Here is a 26,770-nt window from a genome sequence, read left to right on the forward strand (position 1 = left end):
GTAGTGATTCATTAGCATTAGCATCCGGAGGAATGTAAACGACAGAGATGAAAGTCACAGTGAACTCTCGGGGTAGATAATGTGGCCGACATTTCACTGTTATTTGCTCCAAAGCCTTCGAGCATGAGCTATTTAAAACAGTACAGTTCGTGGACCAACTTTTACTCACATAAATGCACACTCCGCCTCCCCGTGATTTCCCCGTTAGCTCGCTGCAGCGGTCCGCTCGAAAAAAAAGTCTGTCATCCAGCTGGAAGACTGAGTCCAGCGTTTCACTTGTAATCCACGTTTCCGTGAGGCAAAGCACCGCACACTTCTTCATCTCTTCTGAGGCGCCCGCTCTCAGACGAAGTAAATCCACCTTGTTGTCCAACGAGTGGACATTCGACAGAAAGAGAGACGGCATGGGGAGTTTACCGGCTTTAGCGTTAGCTCGTAGCCTCACCATAACCCCCGCCCGGCATCCTCTCCTCTTAAGCCGGGAGCAGCGCTTCCTCTTCTGCCCGCTGGAACGCCTCTGCTGCAGCTTCCAGGTAGATGACTTTAAGATCTGCATTCTGCCGAGCGTAGCTTTGAGTTTGTTGCTGATTTCTGCTATATTTTGTGGCAAATCCGCTCCTATTCTCATCAGTTCGGTTCGGCTATAGTTCACACGCATAAATCGCGCAGAGTCAGGCACAGAGTCAATATCAAAACTTCTAAAAACTGGGATGGTACCGGGAGCCTGTGAAGCTGCAACTGCTCTGAGCGCGGCCATCTTTTTGAGGAGTCAAACGGGTACGACCAATCTGCATTGGTTCGGGCCGATCAGACTGTGTTAGAAAACTCTCCCTGGGACTTGTAGTCTTCTGGGGTAAAACTGTAGTTGTACGCCCCACTCAGCGGTTCTGCGGAACCGGAAGGATTCTGGGAGTTGTAGTCCCGCTCCCTACGGCGTTCCCGGAAGCGTTCGTCGAGGGAGATCGCTAAGTTAATTAGCGCGTCGAAACTAGACGGCTCATCACGGGGGCGGCCGTGGTGCAGTGGTAGTGGCAGCCGACCTCTGATCGGAAGGTTGGAGGTTCGAATCCCGACTTCCCACACCATGTGCCGTTGTGTCCCTGGGCAAGACACTTAACCCCGAGTTGCTCCCGGTGGGACTGGATGGCGCCTTGCATGGCAGCCTACCGCCACCGGTGTATGAATGTGCGTGTGAATGGGTGGATGGCTGGTACTGTAAAGCGCCTTGGGGCCCCTCATAGGGGGCTGGAAGGCGCTATAGAAGTAAGCTCCATTTACCATTTACCATTTACCATCACGAGCGGCGATCTGATCCTTCACATAATCGGACAGTGAATTCAAAAAGGTACCTTGCAAGGCTCTGTCGTTCCAACCTGTTTGGGCCGCCAGGATGCAGAAGTCGAGTGCATGTTCGGACGCCGGTCGCCGGCCCTGCCGTAATCCCAGCAGACGTTTCTCGGCGTTGGATTGCTGCAGTGGACGGTCGAAAATCCTACAAAACTCGGTGAGTAGAGAGTCAAAAGACACAGTCTCTAGTTCATGGAGGTGAAGAAATGAAGTAGCCCATTTTAGAGCGTCTCCCTTGAGTTGATTAATGAAGAAGTTTATTTTAGCAATGCCTGAAGAAAAATACTGGGGAGCCCCCTTAAAAGCGAGTTTGCATTGTAAAAGAAAACCTCTGCATTGATCAGGGTCTCCAGAAAAAAGTTCAGAAGGTTTAACAAACAGTTGTTGGTTTGTGGAATGACTTACAGGGCTGAATTCGGTAGGACTCGGTAAAGGCGAAGCTGCGGCTGTGGGAGAAGGAGAAACAAGTTGTCGGTTAATGGCATGAACCATGCATCCTAGTTCTAGTAAGTTAGCCTGGGTGCTCTGTTGTTGGGCCATTATTTTCTTAAGAATCTCTCCAAAAATTGTCCATGTTCTCAGCGTTAACGGATGATGATGCTTGTTCGCTTCTGGTCTCGTTCTGGGTATGGTCTGGCTGGAGCATTATCTGTTATGATTCGGACTACCCAGTAGGAACGAGAACCAGAATGACACAAGTCTCAAGTAAGCAAAACAGTGTTTATTATTTATAGTGAATGTGACGACAGGTATATACAAAAGTTGGCCTGGGACTCCTGAAAAAGGGAGAGACAGGGTCAGGTCGAGAAGGCAAGAGGAGACAGCTCAAAACGATGGAATAAATAGTTTTGTCTCTCCTTACAGGTAAATCCTTGTGGGTGAGGCTGTGGGGGAAACTCCCAAGGCAGGCAAGTGGTTGGAGGGCAAAAGCAACAGAGACGAGACTCTGGCACAGGAAGAACCAGGGGAAGGATCCGAGATGACCAGAAAACTGTAGACACAAGAAACAAGGCAAGATATCCTCTCCATATACTCAATAAACTGGCTAGAAGCACAACTACCCGGAAGGAATTAATGCTCCAGCGACGAGAAGAGCTTGACTGCAGCCTTATGTAGTAGAGGAGCTCGTCAGGTAGATGGTCGTCAGCTGTGGATGATTGGCGGCCATCTTGGAGCTGCAGCAAGTTCAACTCTTACAGTAACTTTTCTAAATATATATATTTTTTAACATATTTGTTTAAACTCTCACAGTCATACCATGAGACAGATAATCTGTGAAAAAAAAATCAAGCTATGACTTATACTGACATGACAGTGACAGTTTTTGCTAGAAAAGTTAAACTGCAGCTTTAATGTCATGTCAATACATGCTCAAAAAGTTTCATGTGGTTGTTCAGCCTCAGTTAAGATCGCTTTTCTCAGGTAAGGCTTAATTTAGTTTTATGTCTTAATTTTAGAAATCATCACCTTCCTAAATTAATGGCCCAAGTTGTTTTTTTGTCAAAAGTGATTTTTTTTTTTAGACTCAGGCCATTATTTTAGGAAGGTGATGAAATATTAAATACAAAAGTTGCATGGAGGAAATGGTGGGATCATTTATGACCAATTAGCTTTTATTTTCTGCTAAGGCCAACATTTTTGTAAAAGGTTTTAATTTTTTTTGTTTCAGTTGTTTCTGCAGTTAAGAGTAAAATCCCAAAACAGTGTAAACAAATTACATGGTTGTGAGATTTAGGATAGTACATGGCTGTTTCCGGTTTTTACTGCTGTTAATTTTAATAACGCTTAATTATTCAGCAGCACTCTTATTCTTTGTCTTTTTTTGGACAAAGATCAGTTTATTTTTACATTACCAAGGAACCAAGGACTGCATTTTTATTAAGCTAATTTGAAAAAAACAACAACAAAGGATTTAAAGCTGTAATGTGTTCCATGAACATGTTTATATAGCCTTGACTTTACACAATTCCATTGAGTAATACTGGCAATCAAAAATAAGTTTGTGTTATCCTTCAAAATATTGTTGTTGAAACATAAAAGATATTGATACTACATGTTTTTACATTATGGTAAGAGATAAAACCTTTGTATGTTCAACATGATATTTTTAAGTAGCGGGGAGTGGTGGCACAGAGGTAAGAAGATGGGCCTGTGATCGTAAAGTCGCAGGTTCAACTCCCGGTACCGTCAACATCAAAATGTGGGTGGAAAAAGTGAAACACTCACACCTGCCTCCACCCTCATTCACCCCACTCTGGGCCCCTGAGCAAGGCCCTTAACTCCCACCATCTGCCCCTTAAACAGGTCTCTTTAAAATGAGTTCTCGTGACTCAATGAGACTACCTGCATAAATAAAGGGTAAATGAAAAAAAAGTAATCTTATGTAAATACAATGTGTTGATTTGACAAGCAGTAAGTACTTTAGGGAAATTAAGTCGGTTCGACTTATTCTAATTGTATGGGACCGATGTCCATAATACAATCAAGTAAACTGAACAATTTTTTTTAGTATAAACCTGACAGACAAGGCGCACTCATTTATTTCTAATTTTTTGCAGTTCACACATGCTTAACATCCTGAAGGCGACACAGCTAAAGAGGAATATTATTTAATATATCTAAATAAAGGTCGTAAAAAATAAATATATGTAAATATCCTGATGCATGCTCAATAATCCAGGTAGAAAAAAAAAAAAAAAAGTTGAAGTATGGTCCCCTGGACATTCAAAACAAAAACAAACAAAAAAAAATGTAGAAACGTTTCATCTTTCATTCAAAAGACTTCTTCAGTCTGAGGTGCTGTATTCAGCTCAGTCTTATAAAAAGCACCTTCTCGTAGTGGATCAACCAGTTTACTGCTGACAGGCAAATCCAGCTGCTCACATGATCAAGGAGGACCATCATCCTAACGATGGATTGCTAGACTGATGGTGGCTGATGTGTGGTCTCAGACGGGAGAAAAACTCAAGGGTGGAAGTGGAAGTGCAGTAGCAGGACGCAGAAACGACATTTGGCGAGTAAAAAGCTGAATTTAAATGTGGTTTTTTGCATAATCTGGATTGTTAGTGGATCAAGGTGGCTAGTAGTAGGTTTTTTTTCCATTCAACCTTTATTTTGACAGGTAAATCCCATTGAGCCTCGAGGACTCATTTACAAGAGAGACCTAGGCTAGTAGTAGTGGTGGGCTTTCGGAGGATGAAGATATGGATATGGGATGGTCTAGGGTAGAGAATGAGAGGAGGAAAAGAAAAGTTTAAAAAAGGAACAACTGGCAAAAGAGCTCTTCAGGAAAAGGAAGAAATAACTGAAATAAGAAAGAAAATAATGATGGAAGATGCCAAGGTTATAATAAAATTTAAGGCAGGACAGGATATGGTGGGAATAAGTCCTATCAGTTTGTCAAATGGATTAAAAAAAAGCAACTGGGGATGTAGCGTTAGCTAAAGTCCTAATGGATGGAAGTCTGTTTATTTGTAAAAATGCTGAACAAAAGAACAAAGCACTTAAATTACAAATGGTGTGTAAAAAGGAAGTGATAGAAAGAAAGACTGTTGGGGAAAGAAAGAAGAGTAAGAGGAATAATCACAGGGATCCCTGTAGGAGAAAATCTGGATGAGTTAAAGACAGTAATAAGAGGAGGAGACATTACAGGCATTAAAAGACTATAGGTCTTCAGGAATGGAGAAAAATGGACAATACATCTGTGTTACTAGTAGGGATGGGGCCGATCTGATCCAGTATCGGTATCGGCCTCTGATAGCAGCATAATTTACGTATCTGATTTTTCCGATCCACGTGCCGATATTTCCGATCCATGATGCCTGTCTGTGGTTGCGCTGCACGTTGGCTTCAAACTATGGAATGGATTTCATGAACGGCGGCTTGTCTCATGAATCCAGAGTAATAAGACCCGCCTCACATTCAGGAAATCCAGTTCAGTTTGCAGCCAGCTACAACATGAGGGCTGAGTTAGCAGCACTGTGGCTAACAGCTAACCAACTTTTCATCTAAACATGTCCGCTGTGTGGAAGTATTTTACACTAGAAACACCACAAAGCAAGACACAGCGTGCAATGTCTGCAGAGCCATAGCGCCACATTAAACCGCAGTAAAGTTAGTTTTACGATGGACATTTGAGCTCCGTGGCTTCAGCGGGGTGCTATTCTCGCTGAATCCGAAAGAGGCGACTCGACCTCGGCCAGCCGTGTCCAATCTGCTGCGCTCAATCTGCCCGTCTCTGAGGAGGGACAGACTGAGCGTGGCTCCCCCAAATCAGGCTGCCTGCTTCGGATTGAACAAGAAGAAGACATCACTGAAACCATGGAGTTCAAATGTTTACAGAGAAGTTGCTAAACTTCATAATTAATGACAAACCACTATCAGTTTTAGAAAACGAAGGATTTCACAGTTTGATATTTGCATCCAAGATATAGTTTACCCTCCAGGAGATATTTGTCAGTACAACAGTAGACAATCATAAAAAAAACATGATTTGAAAATTATATACTGTATATTAAAAACAAAAGACAGCTACATTATAAAGTGATGTAAAATACTAAAAACAGGAACATGTCTGTTAGTTTATGACATGAACTTAGCAGATGTTTGAAGCCATTTAACATTTTATTTAATTTAATTCATTTATTCATTCATTTAAAAGAAAAAAGAAAATATTGAATGAAAAGAGTGTAGAAAGAAGAAAAAATAATCTTATATCTGCCCCACATTTAAAATATATAAAATAACTTTAAACAATCACTTAAATTAATCTGTGGGTACACAGGAGGGCCACAGCCATGCTTCCTGTGTGGAGGAACTGACCATTGGATAAGAGACTGCCCACAGAAACGCATCACAGGGCGAGGGCGTGGCCGACCATTCCAGAATCGGGCATCAATGCCCCCACTTGAGCCATGGCCCATGAACAATGAACAGAACTTTTACCCAGGCTCCCAACAATCGGTTGGTCGAAGCCAGGGTCCACCCAGGGGTCGTGGCCACCGAGGCGGGCACTCATCCTGACTAGGAGGGGGCGGCGAGGAGGGTCCAGGTCTCCAAACAGCAAGTACACGCACACACACACCAGCTGTTTCACCTACTGATACCACATGCACCTCCACATATTTTAAATACACCCAGTCAGCATGTTTGAAGTTACCCATGCTCACAATGCTTGTAAACAATGCTCCACTAAAGTTCTTAGTGGACTCAGGGGCCACTCAATCTCTGATAATGAAGAAATGTCTCCCACATGCTCCACTGTGTGGCAAGATTATCCACTCCACAGGAGCATCTGGTGTAACAATCCCAGAGGTAATGACAGCTCCTCTGAATGTGATTGACCCTTTTGATCACACTGCCCACTCGCATCAGTTTCTACTCTCACAGACGTGTCCAATAAATCTTCTGGCCAGAGATCTAATTCTTAAATTCAACCTGTCCATCGATTGTAGCCCTGAAGGACTAGTGGTGTCAAAGTCTACACACTCAGTGGACACTTTGGTGACACTAGTGCCTGATCTGCTGTTTGTGTTTGAATGGTCCCTCACTGATGAGAGTCAGCGTGCAGCCTTGCTCTCTATGGCCAAAAATAGACTTCCACCTTCATGCACATTCATGCATGAACAACAGCTGCATTGTACTGCTCGTGTTACTTCAGACCCAGCTGATCAGCTAGGAGATTCATTCATGCAAACACCACCAACTGACTTACATACTACAGATATCTGCTGGACAAAGACCACATGTTTCCTGTTGACGTGCCTCACAGATGATGTCACACCACAAACATGCTATTTCACAGTATCTGACTCATTTCCTCATGTTTCTCTTGCTAAACCTCCTGAGGCTCAGTGGCGCTCTCTAGGCCCTTTAGCACTGAGAGCCCATTGTGCATCTGACTGGCAACCACTTGACACTTGTTACTACTCTCCGGCTTTGGAGATGTACAGACAACCACTTATTTTATCACTTCCGGTCACTCCATTCAAAGAAGTGATTGACACCTCTGCATGACTAACACTGCCTACGATGACTCCAGACAACCCAGACCTCTCTGCTGTTCCACCCACATTGTGGGCCCAGACAAAGTATGATGTAGGTCTGATAAAAGGTCAGGAACCCATCCAAATTACTCCTAAAACTTCTTATCGACCAAAAATACCACAGTATCCACTGAAACCTGAGGCAGCCTCAGGCATTACACCTGTTTTTCACTCTCTTCTGGAAGCAGGTGTAATCGTTCCTTGTCCTACTTCACCTGTGAGAACTCCAATTTTTCCAGTGAAAAAGATCCGCCCCACTCCTAGTCATGAGTGGCGGTTTGTTCAGGATCTTAGAGCTGTAAATGCTGCAGTTCAGGCTCGTGCACCAATCGTCCCTAATCCTTATGTGATCTTGTCTCAAATACCAACTGGCTCCACCCACTTTTCAGTCATAGATCTGGCTAACGCTTTCTTTAGTGTACTTGTACATCCAGACAGCCAGTACTGGTTTGCATTTGAGTTTTTAGGGAAGTCTTACACCTTCACTCGCCTTTGCCAGGGCTATTGTGAGTCTCCAACTATTTTCCACCAGGCTTTGAGAGATAGTCTGGCAGGGTTCAGTCTTCCACCTGATTGTGCACTTCTTCAATATGTTGATGATCTTCTTTTGGCTGCTCCTGATGCACAAACATGCAAAACACACACAATCCGCCTCCTGCAGTATCTAGCTGCAGAAGGCCACAAGGCCTCGTTGTCTAAGTTACAGTTTGTGTTGCCACTGGTTACATTTCTGGGTCACAGAATCTCTGCTGAAGGAAGAGAGCTGGCTCCTGCGCATGTTACAGCCATTGTTGCTCTTCCTCTTCCTGAAACAAAAAAGCAGCTCATGTCGTTCCTAGGGTTATGCAGTTATTGACGACATTTCATTCCAAACTACGCAGAACTTGAAACACCACTCCGCGCTGTTTGTCATGAAAAAGGCCTTCAAATGAGCTCTAAATTGACTTGGACACCACCTGCACTGTCAGCATTTGAGACTCTCAAATTATAGCTGCAGAAAGCCCCCACCTTAGGAATTCCTGATCCAACCCGCCCATTTGTGCAGGCGGTAGATGAAAGGGGGGGATGCATGACCTCAGTTTTGTTGCAAAAGCATGGTGACCGCATGAAACCGGTGGCCTACTTTTCATCAAAACTTGATCCAGTTGCTGCAGGACTCCCACTTTGTTTGCGCGCTGTTGCTGCAGCAGAAAAATCTGTATTGGCCAGTAGAGACATTGTGGGGTACTCTGATTTGACCTTGCTTGTACCACACGCTGTCACTCACATTCTAAACGAGCAAAAAACTGCTCACTTGTCTACAGCGCGTTGGTTAAGGTACCACACCACTCTTCTTGACATGCCAAATATCACCATCCAACGTTGCAACGTTTTAAATCCAGCTACACTCTTACCTTCACCTATCGAAGGCACAACACATAACTGTTTAGCTGAACTTGAAGTGCTTTGCACACCTAGACCTGACTTACAACAAGAACCTCTTGAACACCCAGACTGGGAACTCTTTGTAGATGGCTCATCTTCACGTGATCCTAACACTGGCTCTATTCACAGCGGTTATGCAGTTGTAACTTCCTCTTCCACCATTGAGGCTCGTTCATTGCCTCCTTGTTCAGCTCAGGCCTGTGAACTCATAGCCTTGACCAGAGCTTGCCAACTCTCTGAAAACAAATCTGTCAACATCTTCACTGACTCTCGCTATGCTTTTGGTGTTGTACATGATTTTGGAGCTTTGTGGAAACATCGTCACTTCCTTTGTTCAGATGGACAGCCCAACTTGAACCACAAACTTGTTGCTAATCTTCTAGAAGCAATCACACTTCCCAAACACATTGCTGTAGTAAAATGTGCAGCCCATACCCGAAACACTGACTATGTCTCTAGGGGCAACGCAGCTGCTGACATAGCAGCTAAATCTGCTGCTACCACACCTCCTGAAGGGATCCACCCACTTCCTCTTATGGTCTGCTCATCATCTCAGACCACAGCCTCACCTGACTCATTCACCATCACAGACATGCAAAAACTCTCAACACCTTCTGAGCGAGCAGAATGGAAATGCCTTGGAAGCACGTTCACTGATGGTATCTGGCTAGGTCCAAACAACAACCCCTGCCTACCTCGACATTTCTTTCCTTCTTTTGCTGTTTTAACACATGGTGGAGACCATGTGTCTAAGGGGGGAATGTTAAGAGAAATGGACACACACTGGTTTACTGTGAAATTTTTGAAAGTTGCTGAACAGTACTGTGACTCATGTCTGATATGTGCCACTCACAATATTTCAAAAACAATAAAAACCACAGCACCAGGTGCACACAAGACAGTGACTGCTCCTTTTCAACATCTAATGATTGATTTTATTGAATTAACGCCCGTTTTAAACAAGAAATACTGCTTGGTTGTTGTTGATATGTTTTCCAAATGGGTTGAAGTTTTCCCCACAAAACATGCAACAGCAAACACAGTAGCAAAGATTTTACTGACAGAGATCATTCCACGATGGGGAATCCCCCAGAGAATTTCAAGTGATAATGGGTCCCACTTCGCAAATGAGATCATGAATGAAGTATCCACGACCCTACATTTTGACCTAACAAAACACTGTGCCTACCACCCACAGAGCGGGGGCGCTGTTGAACGAGAAAATGGTACTTTGAAAAACAAACTGGCCAAACTTTGTGAGGACACAAAACAGAACTGGGTCACATGCTTGCCTATTGCTGTTATGTATATTAGGATGCGCAGACGAGCTAAACTTCGTCTTAGTCCTTTTGAAATCCTTTTTGCAGCTCCTCCCAATCTGGGAGTCGGACCAACAACTGACCCCACCAGCGATCTTAAACACTGTGATCATAACATGATGAACTATTGCATTGAACTAACCAAACACTTAACATCCATCAGGTCTCAGGTGCAGGGAGGACTCCCTACACCTGCGCAAAAGCAATTGCACTGTATTTCTCCTGGAGACTTTGTTATGATTAAATGTTTCAGGAGAAGGCGCTGGAACTCTCCCAGGTGGACTGGACCATTCCAGGTTTTGCTGACCACCCACACGGCTGTGAAGGTGGCAGAGAGAACTACTTGGGTCCACGCCTCCCATTGTAAGCTGTTCAAAGGGATCACTCTACCATCAGGAGAAGACCAGAGGAGCAAAGGACAGGAAAGACCAGGGCAACTGCCCGAAGAGTCACTCAGCACCAACGGGTAGCTGAGGCAGCGGTCTGTTAGGCCACGACCAAACCTAACAGAGCCAGGACAGCACACTCACTGGCGTCAAAACCAGGTGAGGCAGCGTCCCCATTGCCCCTCTTCGACCGGACGGAAACCAGGATACCGCGAACTAGCCCAGAGGAAAAGAAGCACCAGAGCTTAAGAGCTGGGTGCCACCGCGGGTGCAACAAGTATCGGAGTCTGAACGGCTTGATACCCACGGGGGATCTACGCCACTCACGTTCACCACCCACTGATAGAGCTCAGGCTCACAGTGAGGGCGGCGGGGTACCTAGACCCTCCAACTGATCAGGCAGGCAGAACAGATAGACGTTTGATACCCAACAGACAAACAACCATCATGAACTCCATGCGGTACCAGTGGAAGCTTTTTGCATTCTTTGCATACACTTTCGTTCTAGTTGTTGGGTTTTATTTTCCTCTTACAACACTTTTGTTTTAAAATAAAATGAAAATTTGTTTTACAGTTAGAGAACATCAATCCATTCTTGAGATTGACACATCCTGCACCGATGACATCTTTGTAATTGACTTTGACAGAGGCGGACACTCCCTGATGACTGAAACTTCACCCATTCCATCTAGACTAGAATTCCTAGATTTAGTAGTCTTAGCCGTCCAAAGTTGTGTTCTTAGGCTTAGACCAGAAGACCATGAGTACACTGGACAAGATTTCCTGAACTAAAGACATTTCTTACGCTTTCATATTTTGGTTTTATGCTTTTAAATAAAAATTTTATGTTTTCTTCTTTTTACATTTTATGTTAATACTTTTTGATTGAAACAATATGCCCTCCTTTGAGTTCTTTGTATATTTTCATGTTTTGAATAAAGTTGAAGTTTCTTACCTGTACGCATATAGCTCTTAAACAGGGTCTGTAACCCACAAAAACAGCTCTTGCAATTTCCATTTGAAGTTTATGATGGTCCTGTGCCAAACCACAAGTGATGCATTGAACTTGATGTTTATCCCATTCAAAGTCTATACTTATATATATATATATATATTTTATTCACTCTGTTTTCTTATTTTGTTGTTCCTTTTGGAACAAAAGGGGGGAAATTGTGAAAAAATTAATAAACTAACACGTATCGTTTAAATATTGTTTAAAATCCATGTTTATTCTGCAGATTTTTAAACTTGATGTGTAAAATGTGAACTTTGGTGAACCTCCTCAGTTGATGTGTAAATGTGAACTTTTGTAAACTTCTCAAAGCCTCATGCTCAGCAAAACGTCCTTGTATTCACCACCTGCGCTGAGAACGTTTTTTCGTATCAAACTGTTTTTCCTTTATCAGAATTTCCTAGCCACATGAACAAAGACTTGTTACAAATCTAATTAAAAAATACCAGCTCCACAAATGTTCATCAGAATGTTCTAGTCACATGGACAGAAGACTGGTTACAAAGCACTGGCTCAACAAGAAGAATAACATCTCGTGCTGATAACAAAGAACCTGTGTGTGATATCAGCATGAGAAACTTTATCCTCCTTCATGATAAAATGTTATTGTGACGCACGAAACATGTATAAAAATATGTACTGTCTCTTTAAGAATCCAGTGTTCATTCTGACTTTGTTCAAGTGAGCATCTCCTTTCTGCAGAAAGAATAAACCTCGCGCTCCGTTTTGAGCTAAAAGAGAAATGTCTCTGGTTTTATTTTTATTAGGAGTTTTTTAAACTTTAAAACAATTATTATTTTCTACAACTGCAGGCTTACCCACGGCCCCTAGAGTTTCCAAAAGAAGAATGGGAGGAAGATCTTTCAGTTATCAGCCTCCTCTCTTGTGGAACCAACTTCCAGTTTCTGTCCGTGAGGCTGACACATTGTCCAGTTTTAAGACTGGGCTTAAGACTTTCATTTTTGATAAATCCTATAGTTAGGGTTGGCTTTTTATCAGTGGCATAGTCTACATTTTAGTAGTGGTTATACTGTCCTTACAAACTGAAATACACCAGTGAGTACAATGTAATTGTCAATTTATTTTGATTTTTAAGCATATTGAACATTTCAAAATTTCTGATTATTTCAATAAATATACAAAAACTTTGTACAACTGACGGCTTAAAGAACATGAAATTTATAAAACAGTATCAAAGCAAACATGTAAGTATTAAGTACAGAAGTATTAATTATACAAAAAGCATCCTTATGCATTCTCAATAATCCAGGTAGAAAACTCAAAAATGTTAAACCATGTCTTTTGGATGGGTTAAAAAAAAAAGTAAACATTTCGTCTTTCATCCAAAAGACTTCTTCAGTCTGAGGAGCTGTATTCAGCTCAGTCTTATAATACCTAGTGGCTCAACCAGTTTGTTGTTGACATCCAGAACTAGCTGTTCACATGATCAAGGAGGAGTTGATGGTCCTCCTTGATCATGTGATCCACTATGAGAAGGTGCTATTTATAAGACTGAGCTGAATACAGTTCCTAAGACTGAAGAAGTCTTTCGGATGAAAGACGAAACGTTTCTACAATCTTTTTCATTTTTGAACCCATCAAGCGGACCTAATTTAACTTTTTTAGATCTAAAGACAAAAAGCAGGTTGAACTAACTCAGTATCTATAAAATGATCCAAATGTGTTTGTTCTTGAGTGGAGACTAGTGCCCATGTTGATACCATTTTTTTTTCTTGAAGTTCAATGAGATCATCATGATCAGTAAAATGTTTATTCATCTTTGTAATATAGTATGCTGTTCTAAATACAGCATCTGTCTCAGCCAGCACAGTGTCTGATAGAGCTCTCACCATACTTCCAAGCACATTGTCTTGCTATCCGAGTGAGGTAGGCACAGGACACGTGCCACGCCCTCACCGCAGCCTCTCCTCCAACGGGTCTCAAAACTAATCCTAGGGCTCAGGTCTTACCTGCAGCTGCTTCCAAGGACAGTTTTATTTTTAAGGCTGTGTTGAGATGATTCACCCAGACTGTTAACTACCTTCGTTCCTCGCACCACACCCAACTTTCACCTCGTGCCTCGCCCTACCTAGCAGCCAGAGTGGGGACGTTTGGCAGACGAGGGAGCGCAAGTTAACGGTAGCTCATCTCCTGATTTAGCGTTGCAATTGTTAATCGATCTGGTGATTTTTAGAGCCTAGGAACAAAGACTCTTGGGTGTTGTTTTATAATCAAAAGCTAATAAAACCGTTTAAAACCTCCCACATACTTCTGATGTTTCATTGAACCAAGTTTTCACTTCCAAGAACAAAAGGGTGTGTTTGAAATAAGAATCCAGAATTTTACGTTTTGCTTTGCTTTTAATCAATAATTTTGGCAGGGGAACAGCGGTATAGCACAATAATGATTACACTGGATTACACAGAGGTTACATGATGAATGATTTCATCCATCCATCCATTATCTTTACCCGCTTATTCCATTTTTGGGTCACGGGGGTCGCTGGTGTCCATGTCCAGCAATCACTGTGCGAGGGGCGGGGTACACCCTGGACGGGTCACAAGTCCATCACAGGGCCACATAGAGACAAACAACACAAACAACCATTCACTCTCTCACTCACACCTAGGGACAATTTTAGAGTTACCAATTAGCCTAACATGCATGTTTTTGGTCTGTGGGAGGAAACCGGAGCACCCGGCAAAAACCCACGCATGCACGGAGAGAACATGCAAACTCCACCCAGAAAGGCCCCCGGACCGGGGTTTGAACCAAGGACCTGCTCATTGAGAGGCAGCAGCTCTACCAGTTGCGCCACCGTGCTGCCCATGATGAATGATTCTCAATGCTTAATTCCTTTTTAGTTGTTGACCTTCCCTGGGTGAGGTGGGTAGATGGGTTTGAAACAGGCGCTTGGTCTCCTCTCTGCCCGGCGTCGGACTTCTCTCAGTCCAGCCGGCTACGCCCGGTTTCCCTCGGGAACACAAGTACCCACACAGCTTACCTACTCTCTCCACCTGCCCCAACAGATTATTCCTCACCACAAAGAAGACCCTTCTACAACTCTGAACAACCAGGTTTTTGATATAATAAATTTTTCTGTTTGTCAATTCATACACCACTGCTAAAATTTGGTAAATTTCGGTTTTAGTTAGGATCAATTTTGTGGAGCGTTCCCTTACCATGTTTTCTGAATGCGGTAAGAGACAGATTTCCCAATCCCATGTCGTTAGGATCTGGGCCACTCCTTAATCCTTGTGCTGGTTCAATTTGAAGAAAAAGGGTTTCAGGTTTAATCCGGGCTGTTGAGTTTTGAAGAAATAGTTCCAAAAAAGAAACTTATTCCATCGGATTCTCACCCTAATTCTCATCCAGCTAGAACGTCCCAAATTGCCCTATTAATCCACAATTCGTCCAAAGGTTCCTAGGATCTCGTCCTCGGTCCTTCATCAGTGAAGAGGGTCCCCAAACAGCAGAGATTCGACTGAAAACTCTGTTTTTATAAGCCTCAGATTTTGACTGACAGCTCTCGGCTAGTCACCCCATCTGGCTTACTCCACCTTTTTAGGCGGGCTCTCGGTTCGACTCCACTTGTTCCTTATGAGACTTTGCAAGTCATTCTTATGTATATTAAAATCTGGGTGTACTTAGTTTACTTTTTTGCACTGTCATCCTGTGCTGTCCTGTTCTGATTTGTTCAGAGCTGTTTTTCAAAGGCCTCCTCTCTTGTATGACACAATGGTTCTTTCCAGAACATTCAAGAAGCTACAGGTTTCTTCCATTCAACGTTCATCATGAATCAGCTTAAATACAGATTACATTGTAAAATCATAAGATTACATTTTTTAATCACAAAGTTTATAATTTCACTTGATCATCTACTTTGTTTATTGATTCTTCATAAACACATATTTCTCATTTATCTGAAACTGGTACTTTATTTAAGAAGGGAAGACATTTCCTCCGTTCTTGCTCTGCTATTTTCATCCTGCGTGTGCGCCTCAGCCGGGCCTGTGTGTGTGTGTGTGCGAGGGGCCTCAGACGGGTCTGTGTGCGTGTGTGTGTGTGTGTGTGTGTGTGCTAACGCTGTTCGACCTTTCAAGGCATTGAGGCCTTCAAACCATGACTTAGCAGATCAACACAAAATGACATGATGACACATAATAACATGTTCTGACTTGTTCTCTCCCATTAGATCAGTCTGAGCTCCGTACACTTTTTTGACAACATCTTAACCACTCTTTTGTGTAAGCTCCTGAGCAATTTCATGAGCCTTGGACATCTCATGCTGGAGAATCTTGTTCTGGAGTGAAGACAGTGCTGTTCCTCTGTTCTCATTTGAGCCTGAATGGATCTTAAAGGAGGCCCACTTCAAAGATATGAAGATCTTCTTCTCTGTCAGGACATTGGTTCACTTTATCCTACTGCAAACAGCACATCCTGCAAATAAATAACAATGACCATAATTATATAATTTAAGTTTTCCTAATACCTGTATTACTAATAGCATCTACTGCTGGACCAAGTCTAATCCTATATACACAATTACATTCATTATTAACTGCTTACACTTTTGCACTATGACAAACTAAAACCTGAAAATCAAATGATCAGACTGTGATACATATTATATTTCTACACATTTTTTACGACACTACGACACACTTTGACACAAACACATCATTTTTATATTCACATATTTATTTAATGTTAGTCCTGTGAACATGCACTCAGATGCTGCCCTATGAAATCAAAGTTCATGCTCAATAATCCAGGTAAAGGTCCGAAATGTTTCAATACAAAACAGAAACCGTCTAGAGGACCTGATTTAACTTTATTGCCCTATGAAATGTTTCTGTAAATAGCTGGATGGTGCAGTGATTACACGCAGCTTTAGCTAGCTTCAGCTAGCTTCAGCTAACTATTAGCCACTTGTACTTACCAGGAGTAACGCTGACGTCAGCCTCATTATTGCTGGTTTCGGCCGTCAAAGTGGGAGGTTTATTGATCCACAGAGGTTCTTCTAAAGCTGCCTCTGTGACTTCAGGGGATGCTGGTTTATAAAAAACATTCACAAAGTGTAGCTTGTTTTCTCTTCATGTTGACTAAGCATTGAAGATAATCTAACTGCTGCTGCAAATGTTTCGACTCCCACTGCTGCTTCCCCAGCCAATCACAGGAGCAGCTGAATAACGAACCAATCAGAGCAGAGCTGTGGAGGCTTTCAGCCAATGGCTGTGAGCCTCACAGGAGAAAAGAGGGAAGAAAGGGGGAGTGTTTGCAGCGGGTGCTGTTTCTCAGAACAACAGAGAAGTGCTTCATACATACGAGACTGATGTTACAGAGTTTAATTGCTGTTTAACATATATGTTACGTATCATTGGGCACTTTTAAGTGGTTATACGGAAATTCCCAAGCATTTTTACTGGTAATACGCCATATACTTGCATATCACATAGACTACAGCACTGCTTGTTTTGCTGCTATAGACTTAGACTACTAGACAAATTGGCCTAATTTCCTTAAATGAATTGTTAAACTTGAATAGTTTTCATTTGATACTATTTCTATCTTAACATGTGATTCTTGACCTGCCATTGTGTATCTATTCCTACCAAACCCAGCTGGTCGAAGCAGATGGCCTTTTGTCCTGATCCTGGTTCTGCTAAAGGTTTCTTCCACATGAGGGAGTTTTTCTTTCCACTGTCGCCTTCATGCTTGTTCAAGATGAGAGTTCTGTGATGGAGTTAAACTCAAAGCAGTCTGCTCCTCAGATAAATAATGTGAAAATATTATTTTATGGTTGTTTGTCTCTATGGGTCCCTGTGATGGACTTGCGACCTGTCCAGGGTGTCCCCCGCCCCTCGCACAGTGATTGCTGGACATGGGCACCGGCGACCCCATGACCCAAAATGGAAGAAGCGGGTAAAAAACTAATGGTTGGATGGATGGAATGTTTCTGTTCAGTGCCCTGAGATGACTTCTTTTGTGACTTGGCGTTATATTCATTCAACCTTTATTTAGACAGATTAATCCAATTGAGCCTTGGGGACTCATTTACAAGAGAGACCTGATTTCTTAACAAAGAGTGATGACAACAGTGAGTAACAACGACAACAATAGACTGTCAGAAAAGAGGCATTAAAAAAATGAAATTTAAATTTTGTAACAAATAAAAACAAAATAGCAACCAAAAGGCCAGTCAAAGGGAAAAGCAGCAAAAAGAAGGAAAAAAAAACCCAGCTAGATTATAAGGCGGTGTAGAAAACTAAAAACAGGAACATGTCTGCATTGGTTTTTGCCAGGAACTTAACAGATGTTTGAAGCCACTTAAAGAGGTCAAGGTCAAGAGATTCAGATCTTTTTACAAGATATACCATACCATTTGATTTATAGAGCACTTAAAACAGTTACAAGGCCAACCAAAGTGCTGTACAGACAGAACAACAGACAACACACAAAGCAAAATACAAAATGAAGTAAATCAGAATATAGACATAAAAACGATTCAGATAATAAATATGACGACTAACCAGTGTGGAGCATGCAGGCTCAAAACACAGATCTGGTGTTGAAAGCTACTGAATAGTAGCGAGTTTTTAAACGGGATTTGAAAACTGAGAGGGAGATATTTCAGGAAACAGGAGCGGAGAAGGAGAAGGCCCTTTTGCCTAGTTCAGTCCTCAATGAGGATAATATAAACTATATAAATAATAAATGATAATATATGAGGATTATATAAATGAGGATTATATAAATAAACTGAAATGAAATTGAATTGAACTTACTTTTAGAGAAAGTTGGAACCAATTGCATCAATAAAAACATAAATTGTCAATCTGCTTAGGTGTAATAATAAGCTGAATTAGGTCATACAAAGCCTATTAACTCTGGCTTAACTGTCCACTAAATGTTGATGCACAAATAAAATTCCAGTTTGAATTTCTGAGCACATTTTCTTCAGTCCAACTTCAGTGTATTTTATTTAACACTGTAAGAGGAACACAAAACATATGCAAAATGCTTCGGTTGATCACCGGAAAGCACAACAGGCTTTACATTCATTTGCCTGAAATACCAGCAGCCTCGACCTGATTCAAATAATGAATACGTAATTAACATTTGTTGGAGGTTTAAATTGCTGCTTTGCAGAGACACTCACATCTTTTTGAAGTCGCACAAGGAATATTCAGGCCATTCAATGTAGCATACTACCCTTCCAGGTAGCTGGTCCATAGTAGAGTAGTAGTACTGAGGAAAGGCAAGAAGCAGAGCCAAAACCCAGATCACACCCACTACGATTTTGGTCTCGGTGGATGACATGCGCTGCTGTAGGGGGTGGATGATGGCCATGTACCTGTGAAGGCAAACAAAACACACACAGATGTTTTTGAAAACACATAATAAATATTCTATGTAAAAAGTGGCGGCGTTGATGGATTCTGGAACAGATGGTGCCAACCTGTCTGCCAGCATAAGTTACTATCAATATGAATGTCTGGGTATTTGTATGAAGTCATCTGTTAAATGGGATTGTTGTGTATAGTCAAGGGGCTCTGGTCATCATCTGTTATGAGATCTAGCAGCATCTTAATGGTCTTACTGGTATTTGTGAGAAGTCTATGGTTGTTACACCAATCCACAACCTTGTCCACAGTTGCTGTTTGGGTGGAACAGTTGAGATTCTTGGTGTTTTGTTCACAAGTGAGGGAAGAATGGAGAATGAAACGAACAAACAAATTGGTGCAGTGTCTCCAGTATTGTGGACTCTGTGCTGGTCCATTGTGGTGAAGAGGGAGCTGAGCTGGAAGGGAAAGCTCTCTGTTTACAGGTTGGTCTACATTCCTACCCTTACCTTTGGCTCCAGACTCTGGGTAGTGACTGAAATAACAAGATCTCGGACACAGGTGGTTGAAATGAGTTTCCTCCACAGGGTAGCTGGTAGGGGTGTAACGGTACGTTAAAATCACATTTAGGTTCGTTTCAGTTTCAGGGAGGGCTCAGTTCGGTTCATTTTTGGTACAAAAATGAAGGTCAAAATAAAGACTTACAAAATATTTATTTTGAAAAAATGCCAAGTAAACAATACATTTGTATAAAATAAATAAAAGTGACCCATTTGGATGATATTTTAAATAAACAGCACTCTTTACAATAAATAAACTATACTAACAATAATAAAAATCTTAATAAATACAATAACAGTCAGAAGCAGAACAACAAGCAGAAACAGACCGTTTACAATCTAACTAATAAAGTTTTAAGTTTTTGACCAAAAAGACCAATGTGTCCACATTTTCTGCCAAAAGCTCAGATCTAGTTGCAGTGAATATCTCCAGCGGTGGAGAAAACCTCTCACTAACAACAGTAACAGGAATAGAGAGGTAGTGCTTTGTTAATGTTGCAGTGTGGCTGGATTTGGCCTCACATGACTCACAACCTCCTCTTGGACCTGCTCCCACAGGTGGGAAAGGTCCCTGGAAAAGTTCAGAGTTCACTCATCACAGATTTCTTAGATGGAGGTGATTTCTGATTTCCCTGAAGAGGAAGAAGACTCGCAGCTGCTATCTCTGTCACAGACTGGAAATAAAACACAAAGAGGTAATAAAAAAAGAGTTAATAAGATTATAATTTTACATTAAAAAAGTTAATTAGATAATAATAATAAAAGAACAATACCTCTTCTTGAACAGTTGTTATGAGGTGGTTGAATCTCTCGGTCATCATCATCAGGGCAGGACTTTAATCTGGTCCAAGGCTTGTTGACAATATCAGTTTTAGCTTTTTCTTAAAGCGCTGCTACAACATTTTGGCTGAAGTGTTAACGTGATGGAATGTCGTAGCAGGGCTCAATAACTTTAAAGCTGGCGCATCAACAACAGAAACGTTGATCCATAGTTTTAAAAACTCTTACAGCTTGTGTTATTGCTTTGGACTGATCTGAATTACCTGATAAAGGTTGTTTAAATGCTGCTGGTATTGGTCTTTGCAACAAACTGCTTTTCTTGCTTGTAGATGAGATGTTCACGTTCGGATGATGTCGTTTCAAGAGCGTTAACAAGTTAGACGTGTTGCCTGCAGCAGATCTAATCTCCATAAAACAACGTCGACACACAGCTTTGGACTTGTTCACTTGTCGTTTAACAAGAAAGCCATAATGTTCCCCAACAGGAGACCGCAATGACATGTTAGGCTGCTAATACTGCACATGCTGCAAGATAATAGCACCATGCTGAAACACACTTAGGAACTTTAGTTCCGCAGCGCATAATCTTTCATTAATAAAATTTAAATAATGAAAAAATAACCGAAACGGTACGCACATGGACCAAACCGAACGTGCCATACTGAAACGGTTCGGTGCACCCACGTGTATTGTTACACCCCTAGTAGCTGGACTCTCCCTTAGAGATAGGGTAAGAAGTTCAGTTGTCTGGGAGCAAACTGGAGTAGAACCGCTGCTCCTCCACAATGAGAGGAGCCAGTTGAGGTGGTTTAGGCATCTAGCAAAGATGCTACCTGGGTGTCTCCCTAGGGAGGTGCTTCAGACATGTCCAAGAGGGAAGAGACCACGGGGAAGACCCAGGACACACTGGAGAAATGTCTCTCTGTTGGCCTGGGAACACCTTGGGGTCCTCCAAGAAGAGCTGGAAGAGGTGGCTGAGGAAAGACATGTCTGTACCTCTCTGCTCAAGCTGCTGCTCCCGCAACCTGACTTTAGAACAAGCAGAAGATGATGAATGGATGGACGGACGGACAATGGTGAAATGACAGGCACCTGCGGTGATTAGATTGAACACAGATATGACAGAGCTGGAACACAGAGAGGGGAAAACACTGAGGGGTGACTGGCAAACATGAGGAAAGAACAAAAGACAGAACCAGACCCCAGAAACCTTACAAGATTCCCCACTCAAGGGATGGCCCTTGAAATCCCAAGGAGAGAGCTACATCCACTTGGCTGGGAGGTGGAAAAAACAAGAAGTAGGACACACAAAGGAACAAGAGGAGCAAGAAAACAAGAGGACCAACAGGTAGGAACCTGGATAAACACTAAACACAAAAAAGGGGAACACAGAGCCCCAACCCCCAGAGCCAAGGTGGGCAGTCAGGAGACTGTTCAAAGCAGGACAGAAGATCCAGGGGGTGACCTGGAGACCATCTGTCAGCAGGCCAGAGTTCTGGTGGGCGGCCAGGAGACCATTTGTCTTCGGGCCAAGGCTCTGGCGGGCAGAATGGAGATATCCCTTCATGGGCAGCAGTGGCATCCACCTGTAACCTCTTGGGCTCTAGCAGAAGAGGTGTGAGGAGATGCCCAAGGAGGCAGTGGAGACAGGCGGAGAAGCCACAGGAGAGGTTGTGACTATGACTATGCTCCAAGATGGAACGCGCTCAGCCGAGTCACAGCTTCATAGGCTCCCAGTGAACTTGATCTTTTTAGTTCCTGTTGTTTTTGTTTTAACCTTTTTTTGCATCTACCATACACATCCACAGTACGGGTATGACCGTGACACACTTGTGGAGTTTTCTGTGTCACTGCCTTGCCATCGTGCTATCCTGCTATCATGTGTGCTAACACGTGTTCTTATCTTTTATGGCATCTTAACACACGTGCCGTGAAACTGGTATGTGTATGCTTTTATGTTTCTTTGTGTATGCTTTGTGTTTTTATTTTCTTAATTAATTTGTCTTTTTGTCTTATTGTACAGCACTTTGGCTACCCTTGCGGTTTTTAAAATGTGCTATAGAAATAAAGTTGGTTGATTGATTGATTGATTGATTGATTGATTGATTGATTGATTGATTGATTGATTGATTGATTGATGATTGATTGATTGAGTCCTTCCAGCCTTGGGCTCAGGCCTCTCTATCAATTCAATTCAATTCAAAAATTCTTTATTAGTCACAGAGGGAAATTATATGTTGTGGTAACTCATCATCCTGGTTTCATTAAAGAGTTGTTCTAGATGCTGATGGCTGTGGGCAGGAAGGATCTCTTGTAACTGTCTGTCCTACAACGGATTTGAAGAAGCCTCTGACTTAAGACACTTTGTTGTTGTATGACAGTCTGATGAAGAGGGTGCTGAGGATTGTCTATAATGTTCTTCCATTTTATGAAGAATCTTTCTTTGAACAATCATCTCCAAAGGTTCTAGACGAGTCCCCAGAACTGATCCAGCCTTCTTTATGAGCTTGTTGCTCTTTTTTAAGTCACTTGCTCTGGTGCTGCTACCCCAGCAGATGATGGCAGAAGAGACAGCGCTCTCTACAACAGACTTATAGAAGATATGCAGCATCTTGCTGCAAACATTGAAGGACGTCAGCTTCCTCAAGAAGTACAGTCTGCTCTGTCCCTTCTTGTAGACGCTTCACTGTTGCATTTCCAGTCCAGTCTGTTGTCCAGGTGAACCCCAAGATATTTATACTTCTCCACCACCTCCACTTCTTCTCCCATGACAGAAATAGGGTTGGACCTATTCCTATTTCTCCTGAAATCTTTAATCATCTCCTTTGTTTTTGTCCACATTCAAGATGAGATGATTGTTTCCACACCATGCCACAAAGCGGTCCACCAGTTCCCTGTACTCAGCTTCTTGTCTATCTCTGATACACCCGACCACTACAGAGTCATCAGAATATTTCTGCAGATGACAGGAGTCTGTTTTGTACTAGAAATCCAAGTTGTACAGAGTGAAAAGGAATGGTGAGAGTACAGTCCCCTGTGGTGCTCCTGAGCTACTGACCACCTGGCTACACACAACCCTTCAGTCTCACAAACTGTGGTCTGTTTGTCAGAGAGTATTTGATCCAGGTGATTGCTGAGGCCTCCACCCGAGTCTTCTGGAGTTTCTGACAAAGCAGATGATGCTGGATTGTGTTAAATGCACTGGATAAATTAAAAAACATGACTCTCACAGTGTTGTCTGCCTTTTCTAGATGACACTGAGTTTGTTGAAGCAGGTGTATGATGGCATCTTCAACTCCAAGTCCACGCTGGTAAGCAAACTGCAGTGGGTCCTGATATGTGCTTGTTTGTCTAGTCAGGTGGGTCAGTAGAAGTCTCTCTAGGACCTTCATGATGTGGGATGTCAGGGCAACAGGTCTATAGTCATTGAAGACTGATGGGTGAGCTTCTGTTGGCACTGGAACAAAACAGGATGTTTTCCACAACACTGGAACCTTCTCCTGGGTCAGGGTAAGATTGAAGAGGTGCTTCAGAACCCCACAGAGCTGCTCTGCACAGACCTTCAGGACTCTGGGACTGACACCATCTAGACCTGCAGCCTTATTCAAGTTCAGTCTCTCCAGCTACTTCCTCACCTGACTTCTGGAGATGCAGAGGGGGGAGGCAAAGGAGGTATCAGCATCTTCTGATTTGGTTGAAGACCAATATGTAGAAAAAGGGTCCATGATTGAGGTGGTAGATACAGTATTTGAGGTGTGAAAGGACAGCCTTGGGTCAATGAAGGGTGGTATGTATGTTTGACTGTGGGCAAGAGAGGAGGACGCTGAGCTTGTTCCTGAACTTAACCTATTGAAGAACATGTTCAGTTCATTGGCTCTGTCCAGGCTTCCATCCATCTGATCCTCCTTCTGCTTGAAACCTGTGATCTTTTTCATCCCTGACCATACCTCTCTGATATTGTTCTGCTGAAGCTTTCTGTCCAGCTTCTTCTTGTACACCTCCTTGCTGTTTCCTATCTTGACTTTTAGTTGCTTCTGTGTACTCCTCAATAATTCCCTGTCTTCCTCCCTGAAGGCTCTTTTTCTGGTTTAGCAGTTCCTTCAGGTCAATGGTGATCCAGGGTTTGTTATTGGGGAAGCATCTCACTGTTCTGGTGGGGATGGTGTTATTTACACAGAAGTTTATATAGTCTGTCACAGACACAGTCATGGCATTTATGTCCTCTCCATGTGGCTGGCACAGTGCATCCCAGTCTGTAGCCTCAAAACAACCCCGCAGGGCTTCTTCAGCTTCCGTTGACCATTTTCTCACTGTTCTCTTTATTGCAGGTTGCCTCTGACCAAGGGGTTTATATTTTGAGCAGAGAAACACAAGATTGTGATCTGATTTGCCAAGAGGGGGTCTTGCTTTAGCGATGTATGAATCCTTGACATTTGCATAAGTCCAGCGTTTTGTTTTCTCTGGTAGAGCAGCTGACAAACTGTTGGAATGTCGGAAGTGTAGCAGAGAGAGGCATGATTAAAATCCCCAGATATAGCAACAAACGCACTAGGGTGTTGTGTCTGTAGCTTAGCAACCTCGGAGCTGATGACATCACACGCAGTCTTGGCAACAGCATTGGGTGGAATGTAAACAGTTGCCAAAATAACACTGGTGAACTCTCTTGGCAAATAATATGGACGACAACTTAGTGCTAACAGTTCAATATCTGGACTGCAGAGACGACATTTCACAGTAACATGTCCAGGATTACACCCTCCTGGTTCACAAGCACTGCCAACCCACCTCCTTTCCTTTTGCCACTCCTCTTTAAATCTCTATCGCTCGTATGGTCAGAAAGTCTGGCAAGGAAACGCTGGAGTTGGGGATATGATCCTGCAGCCATGTCTCAGCGAAACACATAACACTGCATTCCCGATACTCTGGATGGGTCCTTGTTAGGGCTTGAAGTTCATCCAACTTGTTTCCCAGCGATCTCACGTTGCCCATCATGATCAATAGAAGAGATGGTTTAAACTTCATTCCTCTCTCTTTCGCCCTCTTCTTTGTTCCTGCTCTGCATCCACGATGCCTCCTTTTCTTTTCTTTTTTTTTCCTTGTCCTGTATAGCATTGTGACACTTAGAATTATTGTCTGAGTGTCAAAGTTATGTCCAACAGATTTACTTTCACAAGCAGATCATTATGGCTGTCCTTAATGCTCCACTTGGTATAAAAATTTAATTTTATTAGAATTTGCTTTGGGCTTGTTTCAGATGTAATGGACATGGGGATGAAAAACAAAGAAGATAACAAAGCAGAACAGTGAGAGAAAGGTTAAAAGGTAAAGAAGGAGATAGGAATAGAGGAGAGAGAGAGAGAGAGGGATTAAGAGAACACAAATCAACATCAATGAAGTCTGCCTCTAGACCTGCGGAAAGAAAAAAAGACAAGACAAAACAGAGAAACCACAACAACAAACAACATATATAATGTTACTTATAACATCATTAGAAAGTATTTTATACAGTACATGGTAATACAAGATATATTTAGTGGCCACCACAACGCAACTGAGTGTGTATCTGATAAACACCTGAACCTAAACACCTGTGTGAGCATGCTTGTCACTATAAGGTTTCTCCATAAAAATGTTCAATAGTGGATGTGGGGACCCACAGACCTGTCCCCACAGGACACGATGGTAACACAGGGAAGACCAGAACCACAGACACACAGCGGCCCCCAAGCCCGGAACTCCGGGAGTACCCCAACTGGGACACCCGCACCCCCCAGAGAGAGAAGCAAAGGGAAGCCCCGGGCGATCCCCAGCAATCACAATGCAGAAACCCCAGGAGGCTGCAGCGACAAGTCCACAGGCCCCACCGGCAACCCGCCCCTCCAGAGTGGATCCAGCCATGGACACCAAGCCCCAAGTCCCGAGGTCATACCACCCCCCAACAGAGGCCCAACAGAGCCAGGGCACCCAGGCCCTGGCAGGCAGCCACCAGGGTGGGCCCGCACACACCCCACTACCCAGTCCCAGCTGCTGAGAGCCGCCAATGCACCCGCGGCAGGGGGGTCCACCACCGGAGGGGAGCACAACACACCAAATGGGGGAGGGGGGGGGATTGATCCAAGAGAGGGGACCACCTAAAACCCAACCTGAGACATAAACAGGCACACAGAGACAGCCCGACAGAGCTACTGTCGGGCCGTCCATGTGCCCCACCCACCCGACAACTTCATTCTTCTCTCTTTCTCCCTCTTCTTTGCTCCTGCTCTGCATCCACGATGCCTCCTTTTCAACTCATTTGGGATTTGGGGCTGTAGTTGAGATATTGTTTGAGCTTTGGAGATGTTAATCAGCTGCTCTCGGTTATAAAAAACAACCTTGTTGTTATGGTTACGCATGATAACAAATGTCCAAAAGCAAAAATATTTCTTTAAAAATCCTTCCAGCTGCACAGCATCCAACACCAGAGGAAATTATCATCCAAAAAAAGTGATTTATATCCAGAAAAAAGAAGAATTAAAGTTTTAAAAAGTAATATCTCAGAATGAAAGTAACAG

At 42.9% G+C, this 26,770-nt stretch overlaps 1 protein-coding gene across 3 annotated transcripts in view; it reads right to left on the reverse strand.

Moving 5' to 3' along the window:
- tacr1a (tachykinin receptor 1a) overlaps positions 1-26,770 on the reverse strand; it is a 108,905-nt gene that overhangs the window by 63,525 nt on the left and 18,610 nt on the right. For all 3 annotated transcript variants that reach the window (XM_037680786.1, XM_037680787.1, XM_037680785.1), the window contains exon 2: positions 18,696-18,890. In XM_037680786.1, the coding sequence (XP_037536714.1) occupies positions 18,696-18,890 (195 nt within the window). The remainder of the gene's footprint in view (positions 1-18,695; positions 18,891-26,770) is intronic.

The sequence above is a fragment of the Nematolebias whitei genome, chromosome 8 (genome assembly GCF_014905685.2).
Source record: "Nematolebias whitei isolate Nwh7 chromosome 8, NemWhi1, whole genome shotgun sequence".
NCBI classification, from domain to species: domain Eukaryota; kingdom Metazoa; phylum Chordata; class Actinopteri; order Cyprinodontiformes; family Rivulidae; genus Nematolebias; species Nematolebias whitei.